At 56.8% G+C, this 27,143-nt stretch overlaps 1 protein-coding gene across 1 annotated transcript in view; it reads right to left on the reverse strand.

Annotated features, from left to right (window-relative positions):
• The window catches only part of LOC137309131 (netrin-G1-like), a 54,557-nt gene extending 27,647 nt beyond the window's left edge, over positions 1 to 26,910 (reverse strand). The window contains exon 1 of the mRNA XM_067977424.1: positions 26,664 to 26,910. Coding sequence (XP_067833525.1) covers positions 26,664 to 26,906 — 243 coding nt within the window. The 5' untranslated portion in view covers positions 26,907 to 26,910. The remainder of the gene's footprint in view (positions 1 to 26,663) is intronic.
• Between the last annotated feature and the right edge of the window lie 233 nt (positions 26,911 to 27,143).

The raw sequence follows: 27,143 nt of genomic DNA on the forward strand, positions 1-27,143 counted from the left end.
TCAAAATCATGAAGGGTTTTGATAGAGTAAATAAGGAGAAACTGTTTCCAGTGGCAGGAGGGTCGGTAACCAGAGGACACAGATTTAAGGTAATTGGTGAAAGAACCAGAGGGGAGATGTGGAGAAATTTTTTAACGCAGCGAATTGTTCTGATCTGGAATGCGCTGCCTGAAAGGGCGGAGGAAGCAGATTCAATAATAACTTTCAAAAGGGAATTGGATAAATACTTGAAATGGAAAAATTTACAGGACTATGGGGAAAGAGCAGGGGGAGTGGGACTAATTGGAAAACTCTTTCAAAGAGCCGGCACAGGCACGATGGGCCGAATGGCCTCCTTCTGTGCTGTAAGATTCTACGATTCTATGAATTGAAATTCTCAAACTGCCCATGGTGGGATTTGAACTCACGATCTCTGGATTATTCGGCCAATAACAGGCTTGATGGACCAGCTGGTCCTTTCCTGCCCGTCATTTCCATGTTTGTAACAAAATCACCACATCACCGGACCCCTTTTCTGGGAGAAATTTCTGGAGAACACGGAACCGAATCACTTGACTCGGCTCAAAGAAGAGAAGCCGACACTTCCCGTTAACATTCTCCAGCTGTCGAGACTCGCTGGGATTTTCATAATTGGTGCTCGGATTTAGAAATAATTGGCTGTCAGACTTTTAGCCGAGCGAGTCACACAGACTGTGTTTCTCCAGAAGTAGTGATGTTCCTCCCTTTAAGTCGACAGTTCGAGCAAACCTCACAACACAGGTAGAGAATTCGCTGAGACAAGGATTCCTGGTTAACCACATCCTCCTTCAAACTCATGGACAGTGAGTGAATTTAAAGGGAGCAAAATAGTGAGGTAATCCCGTCACTTTATAAATCATTGGTGCGACCGCACGGAGAATAAAGTGTACAGTTCATAGAATAAAGTGTACAGCTCATAGAATAAAGTGTACAGTTCATAGAATAAAGTGTACAGCTCATAGAATAAAGTGTACAGTTCATAGAATACAGTGTACAGATGTTAGAATACTGTGTGCAGATGTTAGAATACAGTGTACAGATGTTACAATACTGTGTGCAGATTTTAGAATATCATGTACAGATGTTGAAATGCCATGTACAGATGTTAGAAAACCGTGTACATGTGCTGGAATAGTGTACAGTTCTTAGAATACCGTGTACAGTTGTTGGAATACCGTGTACAGATGTTAAAATACCACGTACAGATGTTAGAATACCATGTACAGTTCTGGTCGTCACAGTATAAAAGGATGTTGCAGCAACTGAACGAATACAGAAGAGAACAATCAGCATGATTGAGGGGATGGAGAGATTGGATTATGAGGAGCTATTACGGAAATTGGGAAAGTTCTCACTGGGAAAGAGAAGGTTGAGAGGTGATCTGATTGCTGTGTTTCGGATTCTAAAGGGACTGGATAATGTCGACCATGACCAGCTGTTTCACCCTGTCCAGAACAGTAGAACTCGAGGACACGGCCTGCGCTCGAAGGGGGTCAATTCAAAACTCATCTGTGGGAACAATATTTCAGTGAGTGAGTGGTCAATCTATGGAACAGGTTCCCCAGGGAGACGGTGGGAACAGTTAGTATTGATTCACTCAAATACAAATTACATCGATTTCATTCAGAAATAATATTTTGTGATCCAGTATCTGAGTAATTTGAGACATGATGTGTGCTGAGTGTAACAGGCTCGGGAGGAACAGGGGACTTTGGACCTATGGTTCCCAAAGCTCTCCCCCACTGGGGGTTTTCCTCACCTCATGTCTGGGTCTGTTGGAGACTCATTGATAGAGATTGATTGCTGTGATTGGTCAATAACTCCATTACCATTGGATCATGTGATTACCAGGATGGTAGAAGGTGAACGAGATCGACCTCGGTCTTTTCCCCTCCAGTAATTCCTATGGACGGCCATCAAACCAATCCCAGACAAACAGAAATACCACATTCTTCTCCCATCTGGCGTGACTCCGTCACACAGCAGACTCCGCACGGTTACAGACACAAAACAATCCAATCACAATAAAGTCAGTCATTGACCGGGAGCCTGAAATTTACACACAGTCACAAACTGTGACGATGGGGAGGTCACGTCCGGAAATAGAGAAATTGCTGAAGCTTCTAACCGTTCGTTTTTTAACAATGTTTACAAAAGAAATGGGGGGAGAAAGGTCAGAATTGGGGTCCAGTTTAAAGGTGAATGTAGATGGGGAAATGTGGAGAGGACATGTTGGGGAGGTTGTTGAAGCTCAAGGTCGATGAGGCTCCTGGATCTGATACGTTTCATCCCAGGGGTGCTGCACTGTCAGAGATGCCGACTTTTGGATGAGACATTAAACCGAGGCCCTGTCTGCCCTCTCAGGTGGACATAAAAGATCCCATGGCACTATTCGAAGAAAAGCAGAGGCGTTCTCCCCGGTCAATATTTATCCTTCAACCAACATCACTAAAACAGATTGTCTGGTCATTTATCTCATTGCTGTTTGTGGGATCTTGCTGTGCGCAAATTGGCTGCCGCATTTCCTACATTACAACAGTGACTACACTTCAAAAAATTACTTAATTTGCTGTGAAGCTTTGGGACATCCTGAGGTCCTGAAAGGTGTGATAGAAACACAAGTCTCTCTGTCTTCCTTTCTTTCACAGCCCTGCAAATTTTTCCTTTTCAAGTATTTATCCAATTCCCCTTCGAAAGTTATTATTGAATCTGCTTCCACCGCCCTTTCAGGCAGCGCATTCCAGATCAGAACAACTTGCTGCGTAAAAAATTCTCATCTCCCTCCTGGCTTTTTTGCCAATTCCCTTAAATCTGTGTCCTCTGGTTACCGACCCTCCCACCACTGGAAACAGTTTCTCCCTCTCTACTCTGTGAAAATCCCTCATTATATTGAACACCTCTGTTAAATCTCCCCTTAACCTTCTCTGCTCGAAGGAGAACAATCCCAGCTTCTCCAGTCTCCCCACACCTGAATTCCCTCATCCCCGGTCCCATTCTATTGGAGACGGGGATTTTAACTCAGGAGGCGAGTGTTTGGCCCGTTTTGCCGGGGCTGAATTTCGGCCCCAATTGGGGCTGGTTTTCGATGGTCCTGTTTTCCTGCTCTCGGACACTTTTTAATTCCTCTCTCAGTATTTACCCAGTGACCTTTTCAACACTATAAATGATTCAGTATCGATCAGCACTTGTGGCAAAGCTTCAATCATTCGGATTTCAATCATCAGTGATTTTAATTCTGATTTTAAAATTCTCTTCCTCTTCTTCAAATCCCCCCCATGGCCTCTTCCCTCCCTATCTCTGTAACCCCCTCCAGCCCTACACCCCTCCCTATCTCTGTAACCCCCTCCAGCCCTACACCCCCCCCCCATCTCTGTAACCCCCTCCAGCCCTACACCCCTCCCTATCTCTGTAACCCCCTCCAGCCCCACACCCCTCCCTATCTCTGTAACCCCCTCCAGCCCCACACCCCTCCCTATCTCTGTAACCCCCTCCAGCCCTACACCCCCCCCATCTCTGTCACCCCCTCCAGCCCTGCACCCCTCCCTATCTCTGTAACCCCCTCCAGCCCAACACCCCCCCATCTCTGTAACCTCCTCCAGCCCTACACCCCTCCCTATCTCTGTAACCCCCTCCAGCCCTACACCCCCCCATCTCTGTAACCCCATCCAGCCCTACACCCCCCCATCTCTGTAACCTCCTCCAGCCCTACACCCCTCCCTATCTCTGTAACCCCCTCCAGCCCTCCACCCCTCCCTATCTCTGTAACCCCATCCAGCCCTACAACCCTCCGAGATCTCTGCACTCCTCCAATTCTGGCCTCTTGTCCATTCCCCATTTCCTTCACCCCACCATTGGCGGCCGTGCCTTCAGCTGTCTGGACCCCAATCTCTGGAATTTCCTCCCTAAACCTCTCCCCCTCTCCCCCTCTCTCTCCTCCTTTAAGATGCTCCTTTAAACCTATCTCTTTGACCAAGCTTTTGGTCTCCTGTCCTAATATCTCCCTGTTTGGTTCGGTGTCAATTTTTGTCTGATTTACACTCCTGTGAAGCACCTTGGGACGTTTTGCTACGTTAAAGGCGCTATATAAATGCAGGTTGTTGTTGTTGTCAGTGGAAAGAAACCCTGAAAATGCAGGAGGGAAAGGGTGAGCCCAGACATTATCCCGTCTCCTTTTCACACACGTTTATCGACCCGCGAACCAAATCGAACTGAAGGTGGACTCTGGGCACGAGGTCAGCGGGAGGTCGAAGGGTGAACGGGCCGTGTATTAACAAGCAAACGGCAGTCAGTCCTGCTTCTGTCCACAGCCCCACTCCTCAATGCTGACCCACAGGGCAATAAACCCAGCAACAAAGGATCATCACTCCTTTAAAGTGGAAACCTGGCCCGGTTTAAAGAGGAAGCTCATCTCATTTACATTTTAAACACAATCCACTGAAATGGAAAGTGGATTTAATTCATCCCATTTCATTTTGACTCAAACATTCAGTTTGTGAATTAATGGGATTGAGTTTCTGCTTTTTGTTGGGAAGTGTTGTGAGATTGAATCAGTCCCTCCTCCGATCTCCCATCTCCTTTGTTAAACAGTGTTCGTGACCGACTGCTTCTCATCTCCTCTGGACCACCCTCTCGGGTCTGGGAGGTGGTCCAGAGTTGGGGGTCTGGGGGGTGGATGGGATCTGGTGAGGGGGTTGGTCCAGGGTTGGGGGTCTTGCATGGGGGGGGGGGTGGGGCCCTGGGGGTGGGTGGTCCAGGACTAGGGAATGGGGTCTTGGGTAGTGGGGTCTGGGGGAGGGGGGGTCCGGGGGAGGGGGGGTCCGGGGGAGTGGGGTCCGGGGGAGTGGGGTCCGGGGGAGTGGGGTCCGGGGGAGTGGGGTCCGGGGGAGTGGGGTCCGGGGGAGGGGGGTCCGGGGGAGGGGGATCTGGGGGAGGGGGGGTCCGGGGGAGTGGGGTCCGGGGGAGTGGGGTCCGGGGGAGTGGGGTCCAGGCGCGGGGTGCTCTACAGCATTGATTGTTGGGGCCTGTTTATGGAAGGTGACCCTTCTCTGTCTCTCAGTCCAATTAACACCTTCGTCCCACTTCATTAACAATGGATTAAAATAAAAACACACCTTGTAAATTTCTTCTGTTAAACTCGGTTGAGGATTGAATAAAAAGAGATGAATTTATTTCGATTAAACCAGCTTTATTAAAGGGCTCAGCCTGTGTGTCCAAACTCCCTCTGTCAGACCTGTGGGTTGTGTAGTCGGCTGTCACTCGATACCTCATCGATGGTTTGTCGGATATCGATGGTTCAGGGAAGGTCTCCAAATTATACACTCAGACTGATCTGAAACACGGGCACACTGAGAGGGCACTCTCGGGGCTTAAAGGGTTAAATTATGAGGACAGGTTGTATGGATTAGGCTTGTATTCCCCGGAATATAAAGATTAAGGAGAGATCGAATTGAGGTGTTTAAAATGATAAAGGGATTCGATCGTGTAGATAGAGAGAAACTATTTCCTCTGGTGGGAGAGTCCAGAACAAGGGGGAATAATCTTAAATTAGAGCTCGGCCGTTCAGGGGTGATGTCAGGAAACATTTCTTCACACAAAGGGGAGTGGAAATCTGGAACTCTCTCCCCCAAAAGGCTGTGGATGCTGGGGGTCAATTGGAGCTTTCAAGACTGAGATCGATGGATTTTTGTTGGGTGAGGGTATCGAGGGATACGGAGCAAAGGAGGGTAAATGGGGTTGAGATACAGATCAGACGTGATCTAATTGAATGGCGGAACAGGCTCGAGGGGCTGAATGGCCACCTGCTGTTCCTATGTTCCCGACAGTGTTTGCTTCACTCACCAATACTCCCCTCCCCTCTCCTCACACTGTCCCCTCAGTATTTCAATCAAACCTCAACCATGTTTTGTTCTCTGGAGAAGCAACTTTACATCAATTATTAACAGACTTTCCGGGGAGAGAAGGTGAGTGATATAATCAGTAACAAGGCCATGGATTCAGTTGGTCAGCTGACATTGAACATCATGTCCTGGAGATGCTGAAATATTGATCGTAACCCCTTCATTCTGCTGTCGAGAGACTTTGGTAAAATTAGTGATATTGCGGGAAGTGGAGCCCAGAATGTGAGTCAGACTGGGTGAAACCGCGGCCTTTTATATAAATATAGCCCATTATCTGAACTCGAACCTGAGCTCCGACACTCCAGAGAAACACATCCATCAGCTCACAGGAAAAGATTTTAAAGCAATGCAGAGATTTCAAATCCTGGAACCCGTATTAAAGGGGCTTTCGGCCCTCACGGAGTTTTAACCTCAGCTCAGGGTCTACAACAGGATCACTGGAATCTCTGCTTCACAGGAGACAATCTGCACTGGGCCTCAACTTAGCCCCCAGACCTCACCCTGCACTCCCCCATGACCTTCTGACTCCGAGGTGAAAGTTCACCACTGAGCCAAGGCTGACAGGTGAAACACGGTTAGTCTGATGGAGCTAAACGCAGCAGCCATTTTGTGCACAGCAAGATCCAACAGACAGCGTTGTGATGAGCTGTTTGTGTTGATGTTGGATGGGAGGAGAGTTGGCCAGGACACCGGGAGGTCTCACTGATCGTCCAATAATAAATGTTTCCTCATGCTGTGCGGAGCCGGGTTCGAAGGTCGATTACACAGGTCCCTCTCGGGTCACGACTCTCAGGCCTCGGGCCTTCACAAGTCAGGACACCAGGGCCTGGCAGGCAGTCCCCACTCCCAACAACAAACAGAACGTCAGTGTAAACAGGGTTAGGATCAGACGGCCGATAAAGGTACAGAGCAGCAGAAACAACAACAGCAACAACAACAACCTGCATTTATATAGCGCCTTTAATGTAGGAAAACGTCCCAAGGCCCTTCACAGGAGCGATTATCAGACACAAACTGACACCGAGTCACAGAAGGAGATATTAGGACAGGTGACCAAATACTTGGTCAAAGAGGTAGGTTTTAAGGAGCATTTTAGAGGAGGAGAGAGAGGCGGAGAGGTGGAGGGAGGGAATTCCAGAGCTTAGGGCCCAGGCAGCTGAAGGCACGGCCACCAATGGATCGAAGAAACTCGGGGATGGACAAGAGGCCAGAATTGGAGGAGGTTACAGAGATCTCGGAGGGTTGTAGGGTTGGGGGAGGTTACAGAGATCTTGGAGGGTTGTAGGGTTGGGGGAGGTTACAGAGATCTCGGAGGGTTGTAGGGTTGGGGGAGGTTACAGAGATCTCGGAGGGTTGTAGGGTTGACGAGGTTACAGAGATCTCGGAGGGTTGTAGGGTTGGGGGGGGTTACAGAGATCTCGGAGGGTTGTAGGGTTGGGGGAGGTTACAGAGATCTCGGAGGGTTGTAGGGTTGACGAGGTTACAGAGATCTCGGAGGGTTGTAGGGTTGACGAGATTACAGAGATCTCGGAGGGTTGTAGGGTGGGGGAGGTTACAGAGATCTCGGAGGGTTGTAGGGTTGGGGGAGGTTACAGAGATCTCGGAGGGTTGTCGGGTTGGGGGAGGTTACAGAGATCTCGGAGGGTTGTAGGGTTGACGAGGTTACAGAGATCTCGGAGGGTTGTAGGGTTGGGGGGGGGTTACAGAGATCTCGGAGGGTTGTAGGGTTGACGAGGTTACAGAGATCTCGGAGGGTTGTAGGGTTGGGGGAGATTGCAGAGATCTCGGAGGGTTGTAGGGTTGGGGGAGGTTACAGAGATCTCGGAGGGTTGTAGGGTTGACGAGGTTACAGAGATCTCGGAGGGTTGTAGGGTTGGGGGAGGTTACAGAGATCTCGGAGGGTTGTAGGGTTGATGAGGTTACAGAGATCTCGGAGGGTTGTAGGGTTGACGAGGTTACAGAGATCTCGGAGGGTTGTAGGGTTGACGAGGTTACAGAGATCTCGGAGGGTTGTAGGGTTGGGGGAGATTGCAGAGATCTCGGAGGGTTGTAGGGTTGACGAGGTTACAGAGATCTCGGAGGGTTGTAGGGTGTGGGAGGTTACAGAGATCTCGGAGGGTTGTAGGGTTGGGGGAGGTTACAGAGATCTCGGAGGGTTGTAGGGTTGGGGGAGGTTACAGAGATCTCGGAGGGTTGTAGGGTTGGGGGAGGTTACAGAGATCTCGGAGGGTTGTAGGGTTGGGGGAGGTTACAGAGATCTCGGAGGGTTGTAGGGTTGGGGGAGGTTACAGAGATCTCGGAGGGTTGTAGGGTTGACGAGGTTACAGAGATCTCGGAGGGTTGTAGGGTTGACGAGGTTACAGAGATCTCGGAGGGTTGTAGGGTTGACGAGGTTACAGAGATCTCGGAGGGTTGTAGGGTTGACGAGGTTACAGAGATCTCGGAGGGTTGTAGGGTTGACGAGGTTACAGAGATCTCGGAGGGTTGTAGGGTTGACGAGGTTACAGAGATAGGGAGGGGAGAGGCCATGGAGGGATTTGAACACGAGGATGAGAATTTTAAAATCTGCAGCATCTGTGCAGGAATTGCTGTCTTTGCACCAACACTACAGCCAGAGTCTGAATCCATTCTCACCCTGCAGTCTTTCCGTCTCACTCACCCACTCACATTGAATACTGAATCAGAGAACAGAATCAGAGAACAGAAGTTCAGGAGAGGGAACAGATTGGGAGAGAAGGAGCGAGGACACGAGTAAAAAACAGTTACAGAATAAAAAATATACAAACTACGAGATACCGGCCGAACAACAAGGCTCCGTTTCTCAGGCGTAAACCGGCCAACTAAGGTCCCAATATGGCGGCAGGAAGTTAATATTTATCCTCAACCAACATCAACAGAGTGCAGAAAAGATTTACTAGGATGCTACCAGGACTTGATGGTTTGACTTATAGGGAGAGGTTAGATAGAATGAGACTTTTTCCCTGGAGAGTAGGAGGTTAAGGGGTGATCTTATAGAAGTCTATAAAATAATGAGGGGCATAGATAAGGTAGGTAGTCAAAATCTTTTCCCAAAGGTAGGGGAGTCTATAACGAGGGGGCACAGATTTAAGGTGAGAGGGGAGAGATACAAAAGGGTCCAGAGGGGCAATTTTTTCACTCAAAGGGTGGTGAGTGTCTGGAACGAGCTGCCAGAGGCAGTAGTAGAGGCGGGTACAATTTTGTCTTTTAAAAAGCATTTGGACAGTTACATGGGTAAGATGGGTATAGAGGGATATGGGCCAAGTGCAGGCAATTGGGACAAGCTTAGTGGTATAAACTGGGCGACATGGACATGTTGGGCCGATGGGCCTGTTTCCATGTTGTAAACTTCTATGATCATTAAAACAGATTATCGGGTCATTTATCACATTGCTGTTTGTGGGATCTTGCTGTGCGCAAATTGGCTGCCACGTTTCCTACATGACAACAGTGACTACACTTCAAAAAGTACCTCATTGGCTGTGAAGCGATTTGGGACGTCCTGAGGATGTGAAAGGCGCTATAGAAATGCAAGTTCTTTGTTTCTTTCTTCAAAGCCAATTAAGGACTTTTTTTGAAGTGTAGTCACTGTTGTAATGAGATAAATGACCAGATCATCTGTTTTTGGTGATGGTTAAGGGATAAATATTGCCCAGGACACCGGGGAGAACTCCCCTACTCTTCCTTGAAATAGTAACCCTCGGATCATTCACGCCCACCCGAGAGGGCAGATGGGACCTCGGTTTAACGTCTCATCCAAAAGACGGCACCTCCGACAGTGCAGCACTCCCTCAGTACTGACCCTCCGACAGTGCAGCACTCCCTCAGTACTGACCCTCCGACAGTGCAGCACTCCCTCAGTACTGACCATCCGACAGTGCAGCACTCCCTCAGTACTGACCCTCCGACAGTGCAGCACTCCCTCAGTACTGACCCTCCGACAGTGCAGCACTCCCTCAGTACTGACCCTCCGACAGTGCAGCACTCCCTCAGTACTGACCCTCCGACAGTGCAGCACTCCCTCAGTACTGACCCTCCAACAGTGCAGCACTCCTTCAGTACCGACCCTCCGACAGTGCAGCACTCCCTCAGTACTGACCCTCCGACAGCGCACCACTCCCGAAGTACTGACCCTCCGACAGCGCACCACTCCCTCAGTACTGACCCTCCGACAGTGCTGCACTCCCTCTGTGCTGACCCTCCGACAATGCAGCACTCCCTCTGTACTGACCCTCCGACAGTGCACCACTCCCTCAATGCAGCACTCCCTCAGTACGACACGCGGAGTGTCAGCCGAGATTATGTGCTTGAGTCTATGGAGTGGGACTATGAACCCATAACCTTCCAACTCAGAGGTCAGAGTGCTCCCCACTGAGCCACAGCTGACACTTTCAAAGTGCTTTGGGGCATCCTGAGGTGTGTGAATCTCACACAGTGACACCCGGTCCGGTCTCACTGGGTCCGGACAGTGTTTCACACACAGTGACACCCGGTCCGGTCTCACTGGGTCCGGACAGTGTTTCACACACAGTGACACCCGGTCCGGTCTCACTGGGTCCGGGCAGTGGTTCACACACACAGTGACACCCGGTCCGGTCTCACTGGGTCCGGGCAGTGTTTCACACACAGTGACACCCGGTCCGGTCTCACTGGGTCCGGACAGTGTTTCACACACAGTGACACCCGGTCCGGTCTCACTGGGCCCGGGCAGTGTTTCACACACAGTGACACCCGGTCCGGTCTCACTGGGCACGGGCAGTGTTTCACACACAGTGACACCCGGTCCGGTCTCACTGGGCCCGGGCAGTGTTTCACACACAGTGACACCCGGTCCGGTCTCACTGGGTCCGGACAGTGTTTCACACACAGTGACACCCGGTCCGGTCTCACTGGGTCCGGTCAGTGTTTCACACACAGTGACACCCGGTCCGGTCTCACTGGGTCCGGGCAGTGTTTCACACACAGTGACACCCGGTCCGGTCTCACTGGCCCCGGACAGTGTTTCACACACAGTGACACCCGGTCCGGTCTCACTCGGTCCGGGCAGTGTTTCACACACAGTGACACCCGGTCCGGTCTCACTGGGTCCGGGCAGTGTTTCACACACAGTGACACCCGGTCCGGTCTCACTGGGCCCGGGCAGTGTTTCACACACAGTGACACCCGGTCCGGTCTCACTGGGTCCGGACAGTGTTTCACACACAGTGACACCCGGTCCGGTCTCACTGGGCCCGGACAGTGTTTCACACACAGTGACACCCGGTCCGGTCTCACTGGGCCCGGACAGTGTTTCACACACAGTGACACCCGGTCCGGTCTCACTGGGCCCGGACAGTGTTTCACACACAGTGACACCCGGTCCGGTCTCACTGGGCCCGGACAGTGTTTCACACACAGTGACACCCGGTCCGGTCTCACTGGGCCCGGACAGTGTTTCACACACAGTGACACCCGGTCCGGTCTCACTGGGCCCGGACAGTGTTTCACACACAGTGACACCCGGTCCGGTCTCACTGGGTCCGGGCAGTGTTTCACACACAGTGACACCCGGTCCGGTCTCACTGGGCCCGGGCAGTGTTTCACACACAGTGACACCCGGTCCGGTCTCACTGGGCCCCGGACAGTGTTTCACACACAGTGACACCCGGTCCGGTCTCACTGGGCCCGGACAGTGTTTCACACACAGTGACACCCGGTCCGGTCTCACTGGGCCCGGGCAGTGTTTCACACACAGTGACACCCGGTCCGGTCTCACTGGGCCCGGACAGTGTTTCACACACAGTGACACCCGGTCCGGTCTCACTGGGCCCGGGCAGTGTTTCACACACAGTGACACCCGGTCCGGTCTCACTGGGTCCGGACAGTGTTTCACACACAGTGACACCCGGTCCGGTCTCACTGGGTCCGGACAGTGTTTCACACACAGTGACACCCGGTCCGGTCTCACTGGGTCCGGACAGTGTTTCACACACAGTGACACCCGGTCCGGTCTCACTGGGTCCGGACAGTGTTTCACACACAGTGACACCCGGTCCGGTCTCACTGGGTCCGGACAGTGTTTCACACACAGTGACACCCGGTCCGGTCTCACTGGGCCCGGACAGTGTTTCACACACAGTGACACCCGGTCCGGTCTCACTGGGTCCGGGCAGTGTTTCACACACAGTGACACCCGGTCCGGTCTCACTGGGCCCGGACAGTGTTTCACACACAGTGACACCCGGTCCGGTCTCACCGGGTCCGGACAGTGTTTCACACACACTGACACCCGGTCCGGTCTCACCGGGTCCGGACAGTGTTTCACACACAGTGACACCCGGTCCGGTCTCACCGGGTCCGGGCAGTGTTTCACACACAGTGACACCCGGTCCGGTCTCACCGGGTCCGGGCAGTGTTTCACACACAGTGACACCCGGTCCGGTCTCACCGGGTCCGGGCAGTGTTTCACACACAGTGACACCCGGTCCGGTCTCACTGGGCCCGGGCAGTGTTTCACACAGTGACACCCGGTCCGGTCTCACCGGGTCCGGACAGTGTTTCACACACAGTGACACCCGGTCCGGTCTCACTGGGTCCGGGCAGTGTTTCACACACAGTGACACCCGGTCCGGTCTCACTGGGTCCGGACAGTGTTTCACACACAGTGACACCCGGTCCGGTCTCACTGGGTCCGGGCAGTGTTTCACACACAGTGACACCCGGTCCGGTCTCACTGGGCCCGGACAGTGTTTCACACACAGTGACACCCGGTCCGGTCTCACTGGGCCCGGGCAGTGTTTCACACACAGTGACACCCGGTCCGGTCTCACCGGGTCCGGACAGTGTTTCACACACAGTGACACCCGGTCCGGTCTCACCGGGTCCGGGCAGTGTTTCACACACAGTGACACCCGGTCCGGTCTCACCGGGTCCGGACAGTGTTTCACACACAGTGACACCCGGTCCGGTCTCACTGGGCCCGGACAGTGTTTCACACACAGTGACACCCGGTCCGTTCTCACTGGGCCCGGACAGTGTTTCACACACAGTGACACCCGGTCCGGTCTCACTGGGTCTGGGCAGTGTTTCACACACAGTGACACCCGGTCCGGTCTCACTGGGCCCGGACAGTGTTTCACACACAGTGACACCCGGTCCGGTCTCACTGGGTCCGGACAGTGTTTCACACACAGTGACACCCGGTCCGGTCTCACTGGGCCCGGACAGTGTTTCACACACAGTGACACCCGGTCCGGTCTCACTGGGTCCGGACAGTGTTTCACACACAGTGACACCCGGTCCGGTCTCACTGGGCCCGGGCAGTGTTTCACACACAGTGACACCCGGTCCGGTCTCACTGGGTCCGGGCAGTGTTTCACACACAGTGACACCCGGTCCGGTCTCACTGGGTCCGGGCAGTGTTTCACACACAGTGACACCCGGTCCGGTCTCACTGGGCCCGGACAGTGTTTCACACACAGTGACACCCGGTCCGGTCTCACTGGGTCCGGGCAGTGTTTCACACACAGTGACACCCGGTCCGGTCTCACTGGGCCCGGGCAGTGTTTCACACACAGTGACACCCGGTCCGTTCTCACTGGGCCCGGACAGTGTTTCACACACAGTGACACCCGGTCCGGTCTCACTGGGCCCGGGCAGTGTTTCACACACAGTGACACGCGGTCCGGTCTCACTGGGTCCGGGCAGTGTTTCACACACAGTGACACCCGGTCCGGTCTCACTGGGCCCGGGCAGTGTTTCACACACAGTGACACCCGGTCCGGTCTCACTGGGCCCGGACAGTGTTTCACACACAGTGACACCCGGTCCGGTCTCACTGGGTCCGGACAGTGTTTCACACACAGTGACACCCGGCCCGGTCTCACTGGGCCCGGGCAGTGTTTCACACACAGTGACACCCGGTCCGGTCTCACTGGGCCCGGACAGTGTTTCACACACATTGACACCCGGTCCGGTCTCACTGGGCCCGGACAGTGTTTCACACACAGTGACACCCGGTCCGGTCTCACTGGGCCCGGACAGTGTTTCACACACAGTGACACCCGGTCCGGTCTCACTGGGTCCGGACAGTGTTTCACACACAGTGACACCCGGTCCGGTCTCACTGGGCCCGGGCAGTGTTTCACACACAGTGACACCCGGTCCGGTCTCACTGGGTCCGGACAGTGTTTCACACACAGTGACACCCGGTCCGGTCTCACTGGGTCCGGACAGTGTTTCACACACAGTGACACCCGGTCCGGTCTCACTGGGTCCGGGCAGTGTTTCACACACAGTGACACCCGGTCCGGTCTCACTGGGTCCGGGCAGTGTTTCACACACAGTGACACCCGGTCCGGTCTCACTGGGCCCGGACAGTGTTTCTCACACAGTGGCACCCGGTCCGGTCTCACTGGGCCCGGGCAGTGTTTCACACACAGTGACACCCGGTCCGGTCTCACTGGGTCCGGGGCAGTGTTTCACACACAGTGACACCCGGTCCGGTCTCACTGGGTCCGGACAGTGTTTCACACACAGTGACACCCGGTCCGGTCTCACTGGGCCCGGGCAGTGTTTCACACACAGTGACACCCGGTCCGGTCTCACTGGGCCCGGGCAGTGTTTCACACACAGTGACACCCGGTCCGGTCTCACTGGGCCCGGGCAGTGTTTCACACACAGTGACACCCGGTCCGGTCTCACTGGGCCCGGGCAGTGTTTCACACACAGTGACACCCGGTCCGGTCTCACTGGGTCCGGACAGTGTTTCACACACAGTGACACCCGGTCCGGTCTCACTGGGCGCGGACAGTGTTTCACACACAGTGACACCCGGTCCGGTCTCACTGGGTCCGGGCAGTGTTTCACACACAGTGACACCCGGTCCGGTCTCACTGGGTCCGGGCAGTGTTTCACACACAGTGACACCCGGTCCGGTCTCACTGGGCCCGGGCAGTGTTTCACACACAGTGACACCCGGTCCGGTCTCACTGGGTCCAGTGTTTCACACACAGTGACACCCGGTCCGGTCTCACTGGGTCCGGACAGTGTTTCACACACAGTGACACCCGGTCCGGTCTCACTGGGTCCGGACAGTGTTTCACACACAGTGACACCCGGTCCGGTCTCACTGGGTCCGGACAGTGTTTCACACACAGTGACACCCGGTCCGGTCTCACTGGGCCCGGACAGTGTTTCACACACAGTGACACCCGGTCCGGTCTCACTGGGTCCGGACAGTGTTTCACACACAGTGACACCCGGTCCGGTCTCACTGGGTCCGGGCAGTGTTTCACACACAGTGACACCCGGTCCGGTCTCACTGGGTCCCGGACAGTGTTTCACACACAGTGACACCCGGTCCGGTCTCACTGGGCCCGGGCAGTGCTTCACACACAGTGACACCCGGTCCGGTCTCACTGGGTCCGGGCAGTGTTTCACACACAGTGACACCCGGTCCGGTCTCACTGGGTCCGGACAGTGTTTCACACACAGTGACACCCGGTCCGGTCTCACTGGGTCCGGACAGTGTTTCACACACAGTGACACCCGGTCCGGTCTCACTGGGCCCGGGCAGTGTTTCACACACAGTGACACCCGGTCCGGTCTCACTGGGTCCGGGCAGTGTTTCACACACAGTGACACGCGGTCCGGTCTCACTGGGCCCGGGCAGTGTTTCACACACACTGACACCCGGTCCGGTCTCACTGGGCCCGGACAGTGTTTCACACACAGTGACACCCGGTCCGGTCTCACTGGGCCCGGACAGTGTTTCACACACAGTGACACCCGGTCCGGTCTCACTGGGCCCGGACAGTGTTTCACACACAGTGACACCCGGTCCGGTCTCACTGGGTCCGGGCAGTGTTTCACACACAGTGACACCCGGTCCGGTCTCACTGGGTCCGGACAGTGTTTCACACACAGTGACACGCGGTCCGGTCTCACTGGGTCCGGACAGTGTTTCACACACAGTGACACGCGGTCCGGTCTCACTGGGCCCGGGCAGTGTTTCACACACAGTGACACCCGGTCCGGTCTCACTGGGCCCGGACAGTGTTTCACACACAGTGACACCCGGTCCGGTCTCACTGGGCCCGGACAGTGTTTCGCACACAGTGACACCCGGTCCGGTCTCACTGGGTCCGGGCAGTGTTTCACACACAGTGACACCCGGTCCGGTCTCACTGGGCCCGGACAGTGTTTCACACACAGTGACACCCGGTCCGGTCTCACTGGGCCCGGACAGTGTTTCACACACAGTGACACCCGGTCCGGTCTCACTGGGCCCGGACAGTGTTTCACACACAGTGACACCCGGTCCGGTCTCACTGGGCCCGGGCAGTGTTTCACACACAGTGACACCCGGTCCGGTCTCACTGGGCCCGGACAGTGTTTCACACACAGTGACACCCGGTCCGGTCTCACTGGGCCCGGGCAGTGTTTCACACACAGTGACACCCGGTCCGGTCTCACTGGGCCCGGACAGTGTTTCACACACAGTGACACCCGGTCCGGTCTCACTGGGTCCGGGCAGTGTTTCACACACAGTGACACCCGGTCCGGTCTCACTGCGCCCGGACAGTGTTTCACACACAGTGACACCCGGTCCGGTCTCACTGGGCCCGGGCAGTGTTTCACACACAGTGACACCCGGTCCGGTCTCACTGGGCCCGGACAGTGTTTCACACACAGTGACACCCGGTCCGGTCTCACTGGGTCCGGGCAGTGTTTCACACACAGTGACACCCGGTCCGGTCTCACTGGGCCCGGGCAGTGTTTCACACACAGTGACACCCGGTCCGGTCTCACTGGGTCCGGACAGTGTTTCACACACAGTGACACCCGGTCCGGTCTCACTGGGTCCGGACAGTGTTTCACACACAGTGACACCCGGTCCGGTCTCACTGGGCCCGGACAGTGTTTCACACACAGTGACACCCGGTCCGGTCTCACTGGGTCCGGACAGTGTTTCACACACAGTGACACCCGGTCCGGTCTCACTGGGCACGGACAGTGTTTCACACACAGTGACACCCGGTCCGGTCTCACTGGGCCCGGGCAGTGTTTCACACACAGTGACACCCGGTCCGGTCTCACTGGGCCCGGCAGTGTTTCACACACAGTGACACCCGGTCCGGTCTCACTGGGCCCGGGCAGTGTTTCACACACAGTGACACCCGGTCCGGTCTCACTGGGCCCGGGCAGTGTTTCACACACAGTGACACCCGGTCCGGTCTCACTGGGTCCGGACAGTGTTTCACACACAGTGACACCCGGTCCGGTCTCACTGGGTCCGGGCAGTGTTTCACACACAGTGACACCCGGTCCGGTCTCACTGGGCCCGGGCAGTGTTTCACACACAGTGACACCCGGTCCGGTCTCACTGGGCCCGGGCAATGATTCACACACAGTGACACCCGGTCCGGTCTCACTGGGTCCGGGCAGTGTTTCACACACAGTGACACCCGGTCCGGTCTCACTGGGCCCGGACAGTGTTTCACACACAGTGACACCCGGTCCGGTCTCACTGGGTCCGGGCAGTGTTTTCACACACAGTGACACCCGGTCCGGTCTCACTGGGCCCGGACAGTGTTTCACACACAGTGACACCCGGTCCGGTCTCACTGGGTCCGGACAGTGTTTCACACACAGTGACACCCGGTCCGGTCTCACTGGGCCCGGACAGTGTTTCACACACAGTGACACCCGGACCGGTCTCACTGGGTCCGGACAGTGTTTCACACACAGTGACACCCGGTCCGGTCTCACTGGGTCCGGACAGTGTTTCACACACAGTGACACCCGGTCCGGTCTCACTGGGCCCGGGCAGTGTTTCACACACAGTGGACACCCGGTCCGGTCTCACTGGGCCCGGGCAGTGTTTCACACACAGTGACACCCAATCCGGTCTCACTGGGTCCGGACAGTGTTTCACACACAGTGACACCCAGTCCGGTCTCACTGGGACCGGGCAGTGTTTCACACACAGTGACACCCAGTCCGGTCTCACTGGGTCCGGACAGTGTTTCTCACACAGTGACACCCAGTCCGGTCTCACTGGGACCGGGCAGTGTTTCTCACACAGTGACACCCAGTCGGTCTCACTGGGCCCGGGCACTGTTTCACACACAGTGACACCCGGTCCGGTCTCACTGGGCCCGGACAGTGTTTCACACACAGTGACACCCGGTCCGGTCTCACTGGGACCGGACAGTGTTTCACACACAGTGACACCCAGTCCGGTCTCACTGGGCCCGGGCACTGTTTCACACACAGTGACACCCGGTCCGGTCTCACTGGGCCGGACAGTGTTTCACACACAGTGACACCCGGTCCGGTCTCACTGGGTCCGGACAGTGTTTCACACACAGTGACACCCGGTCCGGTCTCACTGGGTCCGGGCAGTGTTTCACACACAGTGACACCCGGTCCGGTCTCACTGGGTCCGGGCAGTGTTTCACACACAGTGACACCCGGTCCGGTCTCACTGGGTCCGGGCAGTGTTTCACACACAGTGACACCCGGTCCGGTCTCACTGGGCCCGGGCAGTGTTTCACACACAGTGACACCCGGTCCGGTCTCACTGGGCCCGGGCAGTGTTTCACACACAGTGACACCCGGTCCGGTCTCACTGGGTCCGGACAGTGTTTCACACACAGTGACACCCGGTCCGGTCTCACTGGGCCCGGACAGTGTTTCACACACAGTGACACCCGGTCGGTCTCACTGGGCCCGGACAGTGTTTCACACACAGTGACACCCGGTCCGGTCTCACTGGGCACGGACAGTGTTACACACACAGTGACACCCGGTCCGGTCTCACTGGCCCGGACAGTGTTTCACACACAGTGACACCCGGTCCGGTCTCACTGGGCCCGGGCAGTGTTTCACACACAGTGACACCCGGTCCGGTCTCACTGGGTCCGGGCAGTGTTTCACACACAGTGACACCCGGTCCGGTCTCACTGGGTCCGGGCAGTGTTTCACACACAGTGACACCCGGTCCGGTCTCACTGGGCCCGGACAGTGTTTCACACACAGTGACACCCGGTCCGGTCTCACTGGGCCCGGACAGTGTTTCACACACAGTGACACCCGGTCCGGTCTCACTGGGCCCGGGCAGTGTTTCACACACAGTGACACCCGGTCCGGTCTCACTGGGCCCGGGCAGTGTTTCACACACAGTGACACCCGGTCCGGTCTCACTGGGCCCGGGCAGTGTTTCACACACAGTGACACCCGGTCCGGTCTCACTGGGCCCGGGCAGTGTTTCACACACAGTGACACCCGGTCCGGTCTCACTGGGTCCGGACAGTGTTTCACACACAGTGACACCCGGTCCGGTCTCACTGGGCCCGGACAGTGTTTCACACACAGTGACACCCGGTCCGGTCTCACTGGGCCCGGGCAGTGTTTCACACACAGTGACACCCGGTCCGGTCTCACTGGGCCCGGGCAGTGTTTCACACACAGTGACACCCGGTCCGGTCTCACTGGGTCCGGGCAGTGTTTCACACACAGTGACACCCGGTCCGGTCTCACTGGGTCCGGGCAGTGTTTCACACACAGTGACACCCGGTCCGGTCTCACTGGGTCCGGGCAGTGTTTCACACACAGTGACACCCGGTCCGGTCTCACTGGGTCCGGGCAGTGTTTCACACACAGTGACACCCGGTCCGGTCTCACTGGGTCCGGGCAGTGTTTCACACACAGTGACACCCGGTCCGGTCTCACTGGGTCCGGGCAGTGTTTCACACACAGTGACACCCGGTCCGGTCTCACTGGGTCCGGACAGTGTTTCACACACAGTGACACCCGGTCCGGTCTCACTGGGTCCGGGCAGTGTTTCACACACAGTGACACCCGGTCCGGTCTCACTGGGTCCGGACAGTGTTTCACACACAGTGACACCCGGTCCGGTCTCACTGGGTCCGGGCAGTGTTTCACACACAGTGACACCCGGTCCGGTCTCACTGGGTCCGGGCAGTGTTTCACACACAGTGACACCCGGTCCGGTCTCACTGGGTCCGGGCAGTGTTTCACACACAGTGACACCCGGTCCGGTCTCACTGGGCCCGGGCAGTGTTTCACACACAGTGACACCCGGTCCGGTCTCACTGGGCCCGGGCAGTGTTTCACACACAGTGACACCCGGTCCGGTCTCACTGGGGCCCGGACAGTGTTTCACACACAGTGACACCCGGTCCGGTCTCACTGGGTCCGGACAGTGTTTCACACACAGTGACAACCCGGTCCGGTCTCACTGGGTCCGGACAGTGTTTCACACACAGTGACACCCGGTCCGGTCTCACTGGGTCCGGGCAGTGTTTCACACACAGTGACACCCGGTCCGGTCTCACTGGGCCCGGACAGTGTTTCACACACAGTGACACCCGGTCCGGTCTCACTGGGCCCGGGCAGTGTTTCACACACAGTGACACCCGGTCCGGTCTCACTGGGCCCGGGCAGTGTTTCACACACAGTGACACCCGGTCCGGTCTCACTGGGTCCGGGCAGTGTTTCACACACAGTGACACCCGGTCCGGTCTCACTGGGTCCGGGCAGTGTTTCACACACAGTGACACCCGGTCCGGTCTCACTGGGTCCGGGCAGTGTTTCACACACAGTGACACCCGGTCCGGTCTCACTGGGTCCAGACAGTGTTTCACACACAGTGACACCCGGTCCGGTCTCACTTTGCCCGGGCAGTGTTTCACACACAGTGACACCCGGTCCGGTCTCACTGGGCCCGGGCAGTGTTTCACACACAGTGACACCCGGTCCGGTCTCACTGGGCCCGGGCAGTGTTTCACACACAGTGACACCCGGTCCGGTCTCACTGGGTCCCGGACAGTGTTTCACACACAGTGACACCCGGTCCGGTCTCACTGGGCCCGGACAGTGTTTCACACACAGTGACACCCGGTCCGGTCTCACTGGGCCCGGGCAGTGTTTCACACACAGTGACACCCGGTCCGGTCTCACTGGGCCCGGGCAGTGTTTCACACACAGTGACACCCGGTCCGGTCTCACTGGGTCCGGGCAGTGTTTCACACACAGTGACACCCGGTCCGGTCTCACTGGGTCCGGGCAGTGTTTCACACACAGTGACACCCGGTCCGGTCTCACTGGGTCCGGGCAGTGTTTCACACACAGTGACACCCGGTCCGGTCTCACTGGGTCCGGGCAGTGTTTCACACACAGTGACACCCGGTCCGGTCTCACTGGGTCCGGGCAGTGTTTCACACACAGTGACACCCGGTCCGGTCTCACTGGGTCCGGGCAGTGTTTCACACACAGTGACACCCGGTCCGGTCTCACTGGGTCCGGACAGTGTTTCACACACAGTGACACCCGGTCCGGTCTCACTGGGTCCGGGCAGTGTTTCACACACAGTGACACCCGGTCCGGTCTCACTGGGTCCGGACAGTGTTTCACACACAGTGACACCCGGTCCGGTCTCACTGGGTCCGGGCAGTGTTTCACACACAGTGACACCCGGTCCGGTCTCACTGGGTCCGGGCAGTGTTTCACACACAGTGACACCCGGTCCGGTCTCACTGGGTCCGGGCAGTGTTTCACACACAGTGACACCCGGTCCGGTCTCACTGGGCCCGGGCAGTGTTTCACACACAGTGACACCCGGTCCGGTCTCACTGGGCCCGGGCAGTGTTTCACACACAGTGACACCCGGTCCGGTCTCACTGGGCCCGGACAGTGTTTCACACACAGTGACACCCGGTCCGGTCTCACTGGGTCCGGACAGTGTTTCACACACAGTGACACCCGGTCCGGTCTCACTGGGTCCGGACAGTGTTTCACACACAGTGACACCCGGTCCGGTCTCACTGGGTCCGGGCAGTGTTTCACACACAGTGACACCCGGTCCGGTCTCACTGGGCCCGGACAGTGTTTCACACACAGTGACACCCGGTCCGGTCTCACTGGGCCCGGGCAGTGTTTCACACACAGTGACACCCGGTCCGGTCTCACTGGGCCCGGGCAGTGTTTCACACACAGTGACACCCGGTCCGGTCTCACTGGGTCCGGGCAGTGTTTCACACACAGTGACACCCGGTCCGGTCTCACTGGGTCCGGGCAGTGTTTCACACACAGTGACACCCGGTCCGGTCTCACTGGGTCCGGGCAGTGTTTCACACACAGTGACACCCGGTCCGGTCTCACTGGGTCCAGACAGTGTTTCACACACAGTGACACCCGGTCCGGTCTCACTGGGCCCGGGCAGTGTTTCACACACAGTGACACCCGGTCCGGTCTCACTGGGCCCGGGCAGTGTTTCACACACAGTGACACCCGGTCCGGTCTCACTGGGTCCGGACAGTGTTTCACACACAGTGACACCCGGTCCGGTCTCACTGGGTCCGGGCAGTGTTTCACACACAGTGACACCCGGTCCGGTCTCACTGGGCCCGGGCAGTGTTTCACACACAGTGACACCCGGTCCGGTCTCACTGGGTCCAGCCAGTGTTTCACACACAGTGACACCCGGTCCGGTCTCACTGGGTCCGGGCAGTGTTTCACACACAGTGACACCCGGTCCGGTCTCACTGGGCCCGGACAGTGTTTCACACACAGTGACACCCGGTCCGGTCTCACTGGGCCCGGGCAGTGTTTCACACACAGTGACACCCGGTCCGGTCTCACTGGGCCCGGGCAGTGTTTCACACACAGTGACACCCGGTCCGGTCTCACTGGGCCCGGACAGTGTTTCACACACAGTGACACCCGGTCCGGTCTCACTGGGCCCGGACAGTGTTTCACACACAGTGACACCCGGTCCGGTCTCACTGGGCCCGGGCAGTGTTTCACACACAGTGACACCCGGTCCGGTCTCACTGGGCCCGGGCAGTGTTTCACACACAGTGACACCCGGTCCGGTCTCACTGGGTCCGGACAGTGTTTCACACACAGTGACACCCGGTCCGGTCTCACTGGGTCCGGACAGTGTTTCACACACAGTGACACCCGGTCCGGTCTCACTGGGCCCGGGCAGTGTTTCACACACAGTGACACCCGGTCCGGTCTCACTGGGCCCGGGCAGTGTTTCACACACAGTGACACCCGGTCCGGTCTCACTGGGCCCGGGCAGTGTTTCACACACAGTGACACCCGGTCCGGTCTCACTGGGCCCGGACAGTGTTTCACACACAGTGACACCCGGTCCGGTCTCACTGGGCCCGGACAGTGTTTCACACACAGTGACACCCGGTCCGGTCTCACTGGGTCCGGGCAGTGTTTCACACACAGTGACACCCGGTCCGGTCTCACTGGGCCCGGGCAGTGTTTCACACACAGTGACACCCGGTCCGGTCTCACTGGGCCCGGGCAGTGTTTCACACACAGTGACACCCGGTCCGGTCTCACTGGGTCCGGACAGTGTTTCACACACAGTGACACCCGGTCCGGTCTCACTGGGCCCGGGCAGTGTTTCACACACAGTGACACCCGGTCCGGTCTCACTGGGCCCGGACAGTGTTTCACACACAGTGACACCCGGTCCGGTCTCACTGGGCCCGGGCAGTGCTCACACACAGTGACACCCGGTCCGGTCTCACTGGGTCCGGGCAGTGTTTCACACACAGTGACACCCGGTCCGGTCTCACTGGGTCCGGGCAGTGTTTCACACACAGTGACACCCGGTCCGGTCTCACTGGGCCCGGGCAGTGTTTCACACACAGTGACACCCGGTCCGGTCTCACTGGGTCCGGACAGTGTTTCACACACAGTGACACCCGGTCCGGTCTCACTGGGCCCGGGCAGTGTTTCACACACAGTGACACCCGGTCCGGTCTCACTGGGTCCGGGCAGTGTTTCACACACAGTGACACCCGGTCCGGTCTCACTGGGCCCGGGCAGTGTTTCACACACAGTGACACCCGGTCCGGTCTCACTGGGCCCGGACAGTGTTTCACACACAGTGACACCCGGTCCGGTCTCACTGGGCCCGGGCAGTGTTTCACACACAGTGACACCCGGTCCGGTCTCACTGGGCCCGGACAGTGTTTCACACACAGTGACACCCGGTCCGGTCTCACTGGGTCCGGGCAGTGTTTCACACACAGTGACACCCGGTCCGGTCTCACTGGCTCCGGACAGTGTTTCACACACAGTGACACCCGGTCCGGTCTCACTGGGCCCGGGCAGTGTTTCACACACAGTGACACCCGGTCCGGTCTCACTGGGTCCGGGCAGTGTTTCACACACAGTGACACCCGGTCCGGTCTCACTGGGTCCGGGCAGTGTTTCACACACAGTGACACCCGGTCCGGTCTCACTGGGCCCGGACAGTGTTTCACACACAGTGACACCCGGTCCGGTCTCACTGGGCCCGGGCAGTGTTTCACACACAGTGACACCCGGTCCGGTCTCACTGGGTCCGGACAGTGTTTCACACACAGTGACACCCGGTCCGGTCTCACTGGGTCCGGGCAGTGTTTCACACACAGTGACACCCGGTCCGCTCTCACTGGGTCCGGGCACTGTTTCACACACAGTGACACCCGGCCCGGTCTCACTGGGTCCGGGCAGTGTTTCACACACAGTGACACCCGGTCCGGTCTCACTGGGTCCGGGCAGTGTTTCACACACAGTGACACCCGGTCCGGTCTCACTGGGCCCGGGCAGTGTTTCACACACAGTGACACCCGGTCCGGTCTCACTGGGCCCGGACAGTGTTTCACACACGGTGACACCCGGTCCGGTCTCACTGGGCCCGGACAGTGTTTCACACACGGTGACACCCGGTCCGGTCTCACTGGGCCCGGACAGTGTTTCACACACAGTGACACCCGGTCCGGTCTCACTGGGACCGGACAGTGTTTCACACACAGTGACACCCGGTCCGGTCTCACTGGGTCCGGGCAGTGTTTCACACACAGTGACACCCGGTCCGGTCTCACTGGGTCCGGGCAGTGTTTCACACACAGTGACACCCGGTCCGGTCTCACTGGGCCCGGACAGTGTTTCACACACAGTGACGCCCGGTCCGGTCTCACTGGGCCCGGACAGTGTTTCACACACGGTGACACCCGGTCCGGTCTCACTGGGCCCGGGCAGTGTTTCACACACAGTGACACCCGGTCCGGTCTCACTGGGTCCGGACAGTGTTTCACACACAGTGACGCCCGGTCCGGTCTCACTGGGTCCGGGCAGTGTTTCACACACAGTGACACCCGGTCCGGTCTCACTGGGTCCGGACAGTGTTTCACACACAGTGACACCCGGTCCGGTCTCACTGGGTCCGGACAGTGTTTCACACACAGTGACACCCGGTCCGGTCTCACTGGGTCCGGGCAGTGTTTCACACACAGTGACACCCGGTCCGGTCTCACTGGGTCCGGACAGTGTTTCACACACAGTGACACCCGGTCCGGTCTCACTGGGTCCGGGCAGTGTTTCACACACAGTGACACCCGGTCCGGTCTCACTGGGTCCGGACAGTGTTTCACACACAGTGACACCCGGTCCGGTCTCACTGGGTCCGGGCAGTGTTTCACACACAGTGACACCCGGTCCGGTCTCACTGGGTCCGGGCAGTGTTTCACACACAGTGACACCCGGTCCGGTCTCACTGGGTCCGGACAGTGTTTCACACACAGTGACACCCGGGACCGGTCTCACTGGGTCCGGGCAGTGTTTCACACACAGTGACACCCGGTCCGGTCTCACTGGGTCCGGGCAGTGTTTCACACACAGTGACACCCGGTCCGGTCTCACTGGGTCCGGGCAGTGTTTCACACACAGTGACACCCAGTCCGGTCTCACTGGGTCCGGGCAGTGTTTCACACACAGCTCCGACAGTGGAATATGGGACTGGTGTAAGATTTACCTCAAAGACTCGTATTATTGTTGTAACAGATTACTAATTGACCTGGAGAATAATTCCCTCTGATAAACTACATGTTCTGCAATAAATTACACAGTTTTAATTATTGGTGAAACTTATGACGGATTATTAATTCAGGAGTTTTCCCTCTAACAATGATGAAGGAACCAGTTGTCCTGAGGAGATGATTAACTCAACGAGAGGATAATTAATATTTAGAAACAGTCCTGAATTTACATCTCAATGACTTCATTACAGGACAGTTTGCATCGTACGGAAACCCAATCAGATCAGATTGTCAGACTCGGGGAGATTACAGCAAAGCCAATCGGGATCGAGTCTGTTGCCTTTTGGGCTAAATTGGATCTTCAGAAAATGACAAGTCTCCCAGCAGCCCCAGAGAGACAGAACATTATAATAAATCAGTGGTGTCCAGAAATATAATTGGACATATTCCCCCACTGGAGATATTGGACAGTGTTCAGAGACACAATTGGACATATTCACCTGCTCGGGGCCATAAATATAAGATCGTCACTAATAAATCCAATAGGGAATTCAGGAGAAACTTCTTCACCCAGAGAGTGGTGAGAATGTGGAACTCACTCCCACAAGGAGAGGTTGAGGTGAATAGTGTAGATGGATTTAAGGGGAAGCTCGATAAACACAGGAGGGAGAAAGGAATAGAAGGATATGTTGATCGGGTGAGATGAAGTAGGGTGGGAGGAGGCTTGTGTGGAGCATAAACACCAGTATAGACCAGTTGGGCCGAATGGCCTGTTTCTGTGCTGTACATTCTCTGTAATTCTATGTAATGACTCACTTTGATAAAGGCCATTCAGTGACCGTCCATTCCCAGCGTGACACACAACAGAGACTGGGTGTGAAAGGCTTCTACTCACCAGCGTGCAGTACATCTCCGGGGTCTCTCCACACGTACTGTTGGGGGGATCCAACCTCACCCTCAGGAACCTGCTGACCAGCTCCGCCTCGGGCTGGCAGGCCATGTAATCCCAACTCCTCCCCTGGTCCCAGTGAATCTGAGTCTTACACAGGTCGTAGTGACCCCAGGACGGGAAGTGCTGTGTGGAGACAGACAGGGCTGTCCAAAGGGCCTGAAGGGGCAACAAACCGGACAGATGCATCGTTCCGACTGGACCCTCGCTCAGAGAGGGGGTGATCTCGGTCTGTCTGGGGGTGATTCTGGGGGGTCTCCGTTCTGAATGGACCCTCGCTCAGAGAGGGGGCAATCTCAGTCCGTCTGGGGGTGATTCAGGGGGTCTCCGCTCCGAGGTCTGGTGTGAACGTTCTGTGACGATCCGACTTTGACTGGACACTGATTCCAGATGTTTTTCCCCAGCGGTGTTTGCAGATATTCCAGG

The sequence above is a fragment of the Heptranchias perlo genome, unplaced genomic scaffold (genome assembly GCF_035084215.1).
Source record: "Heptranchias perlo isolate sHepPer1 unplaced genomic scaffold, sHepPer1.hap1 HAP1_SCAFFOLD_148, whole genome shotgun sequence".
Classification (NCBI taxonomy): domain Eukaryota; kingdom Metazoa; phylum Chordata; class Chondrichthyes; order Hexanchiformes; family Hexanchidae; genus Heptranchias; species Heptranchias perlo.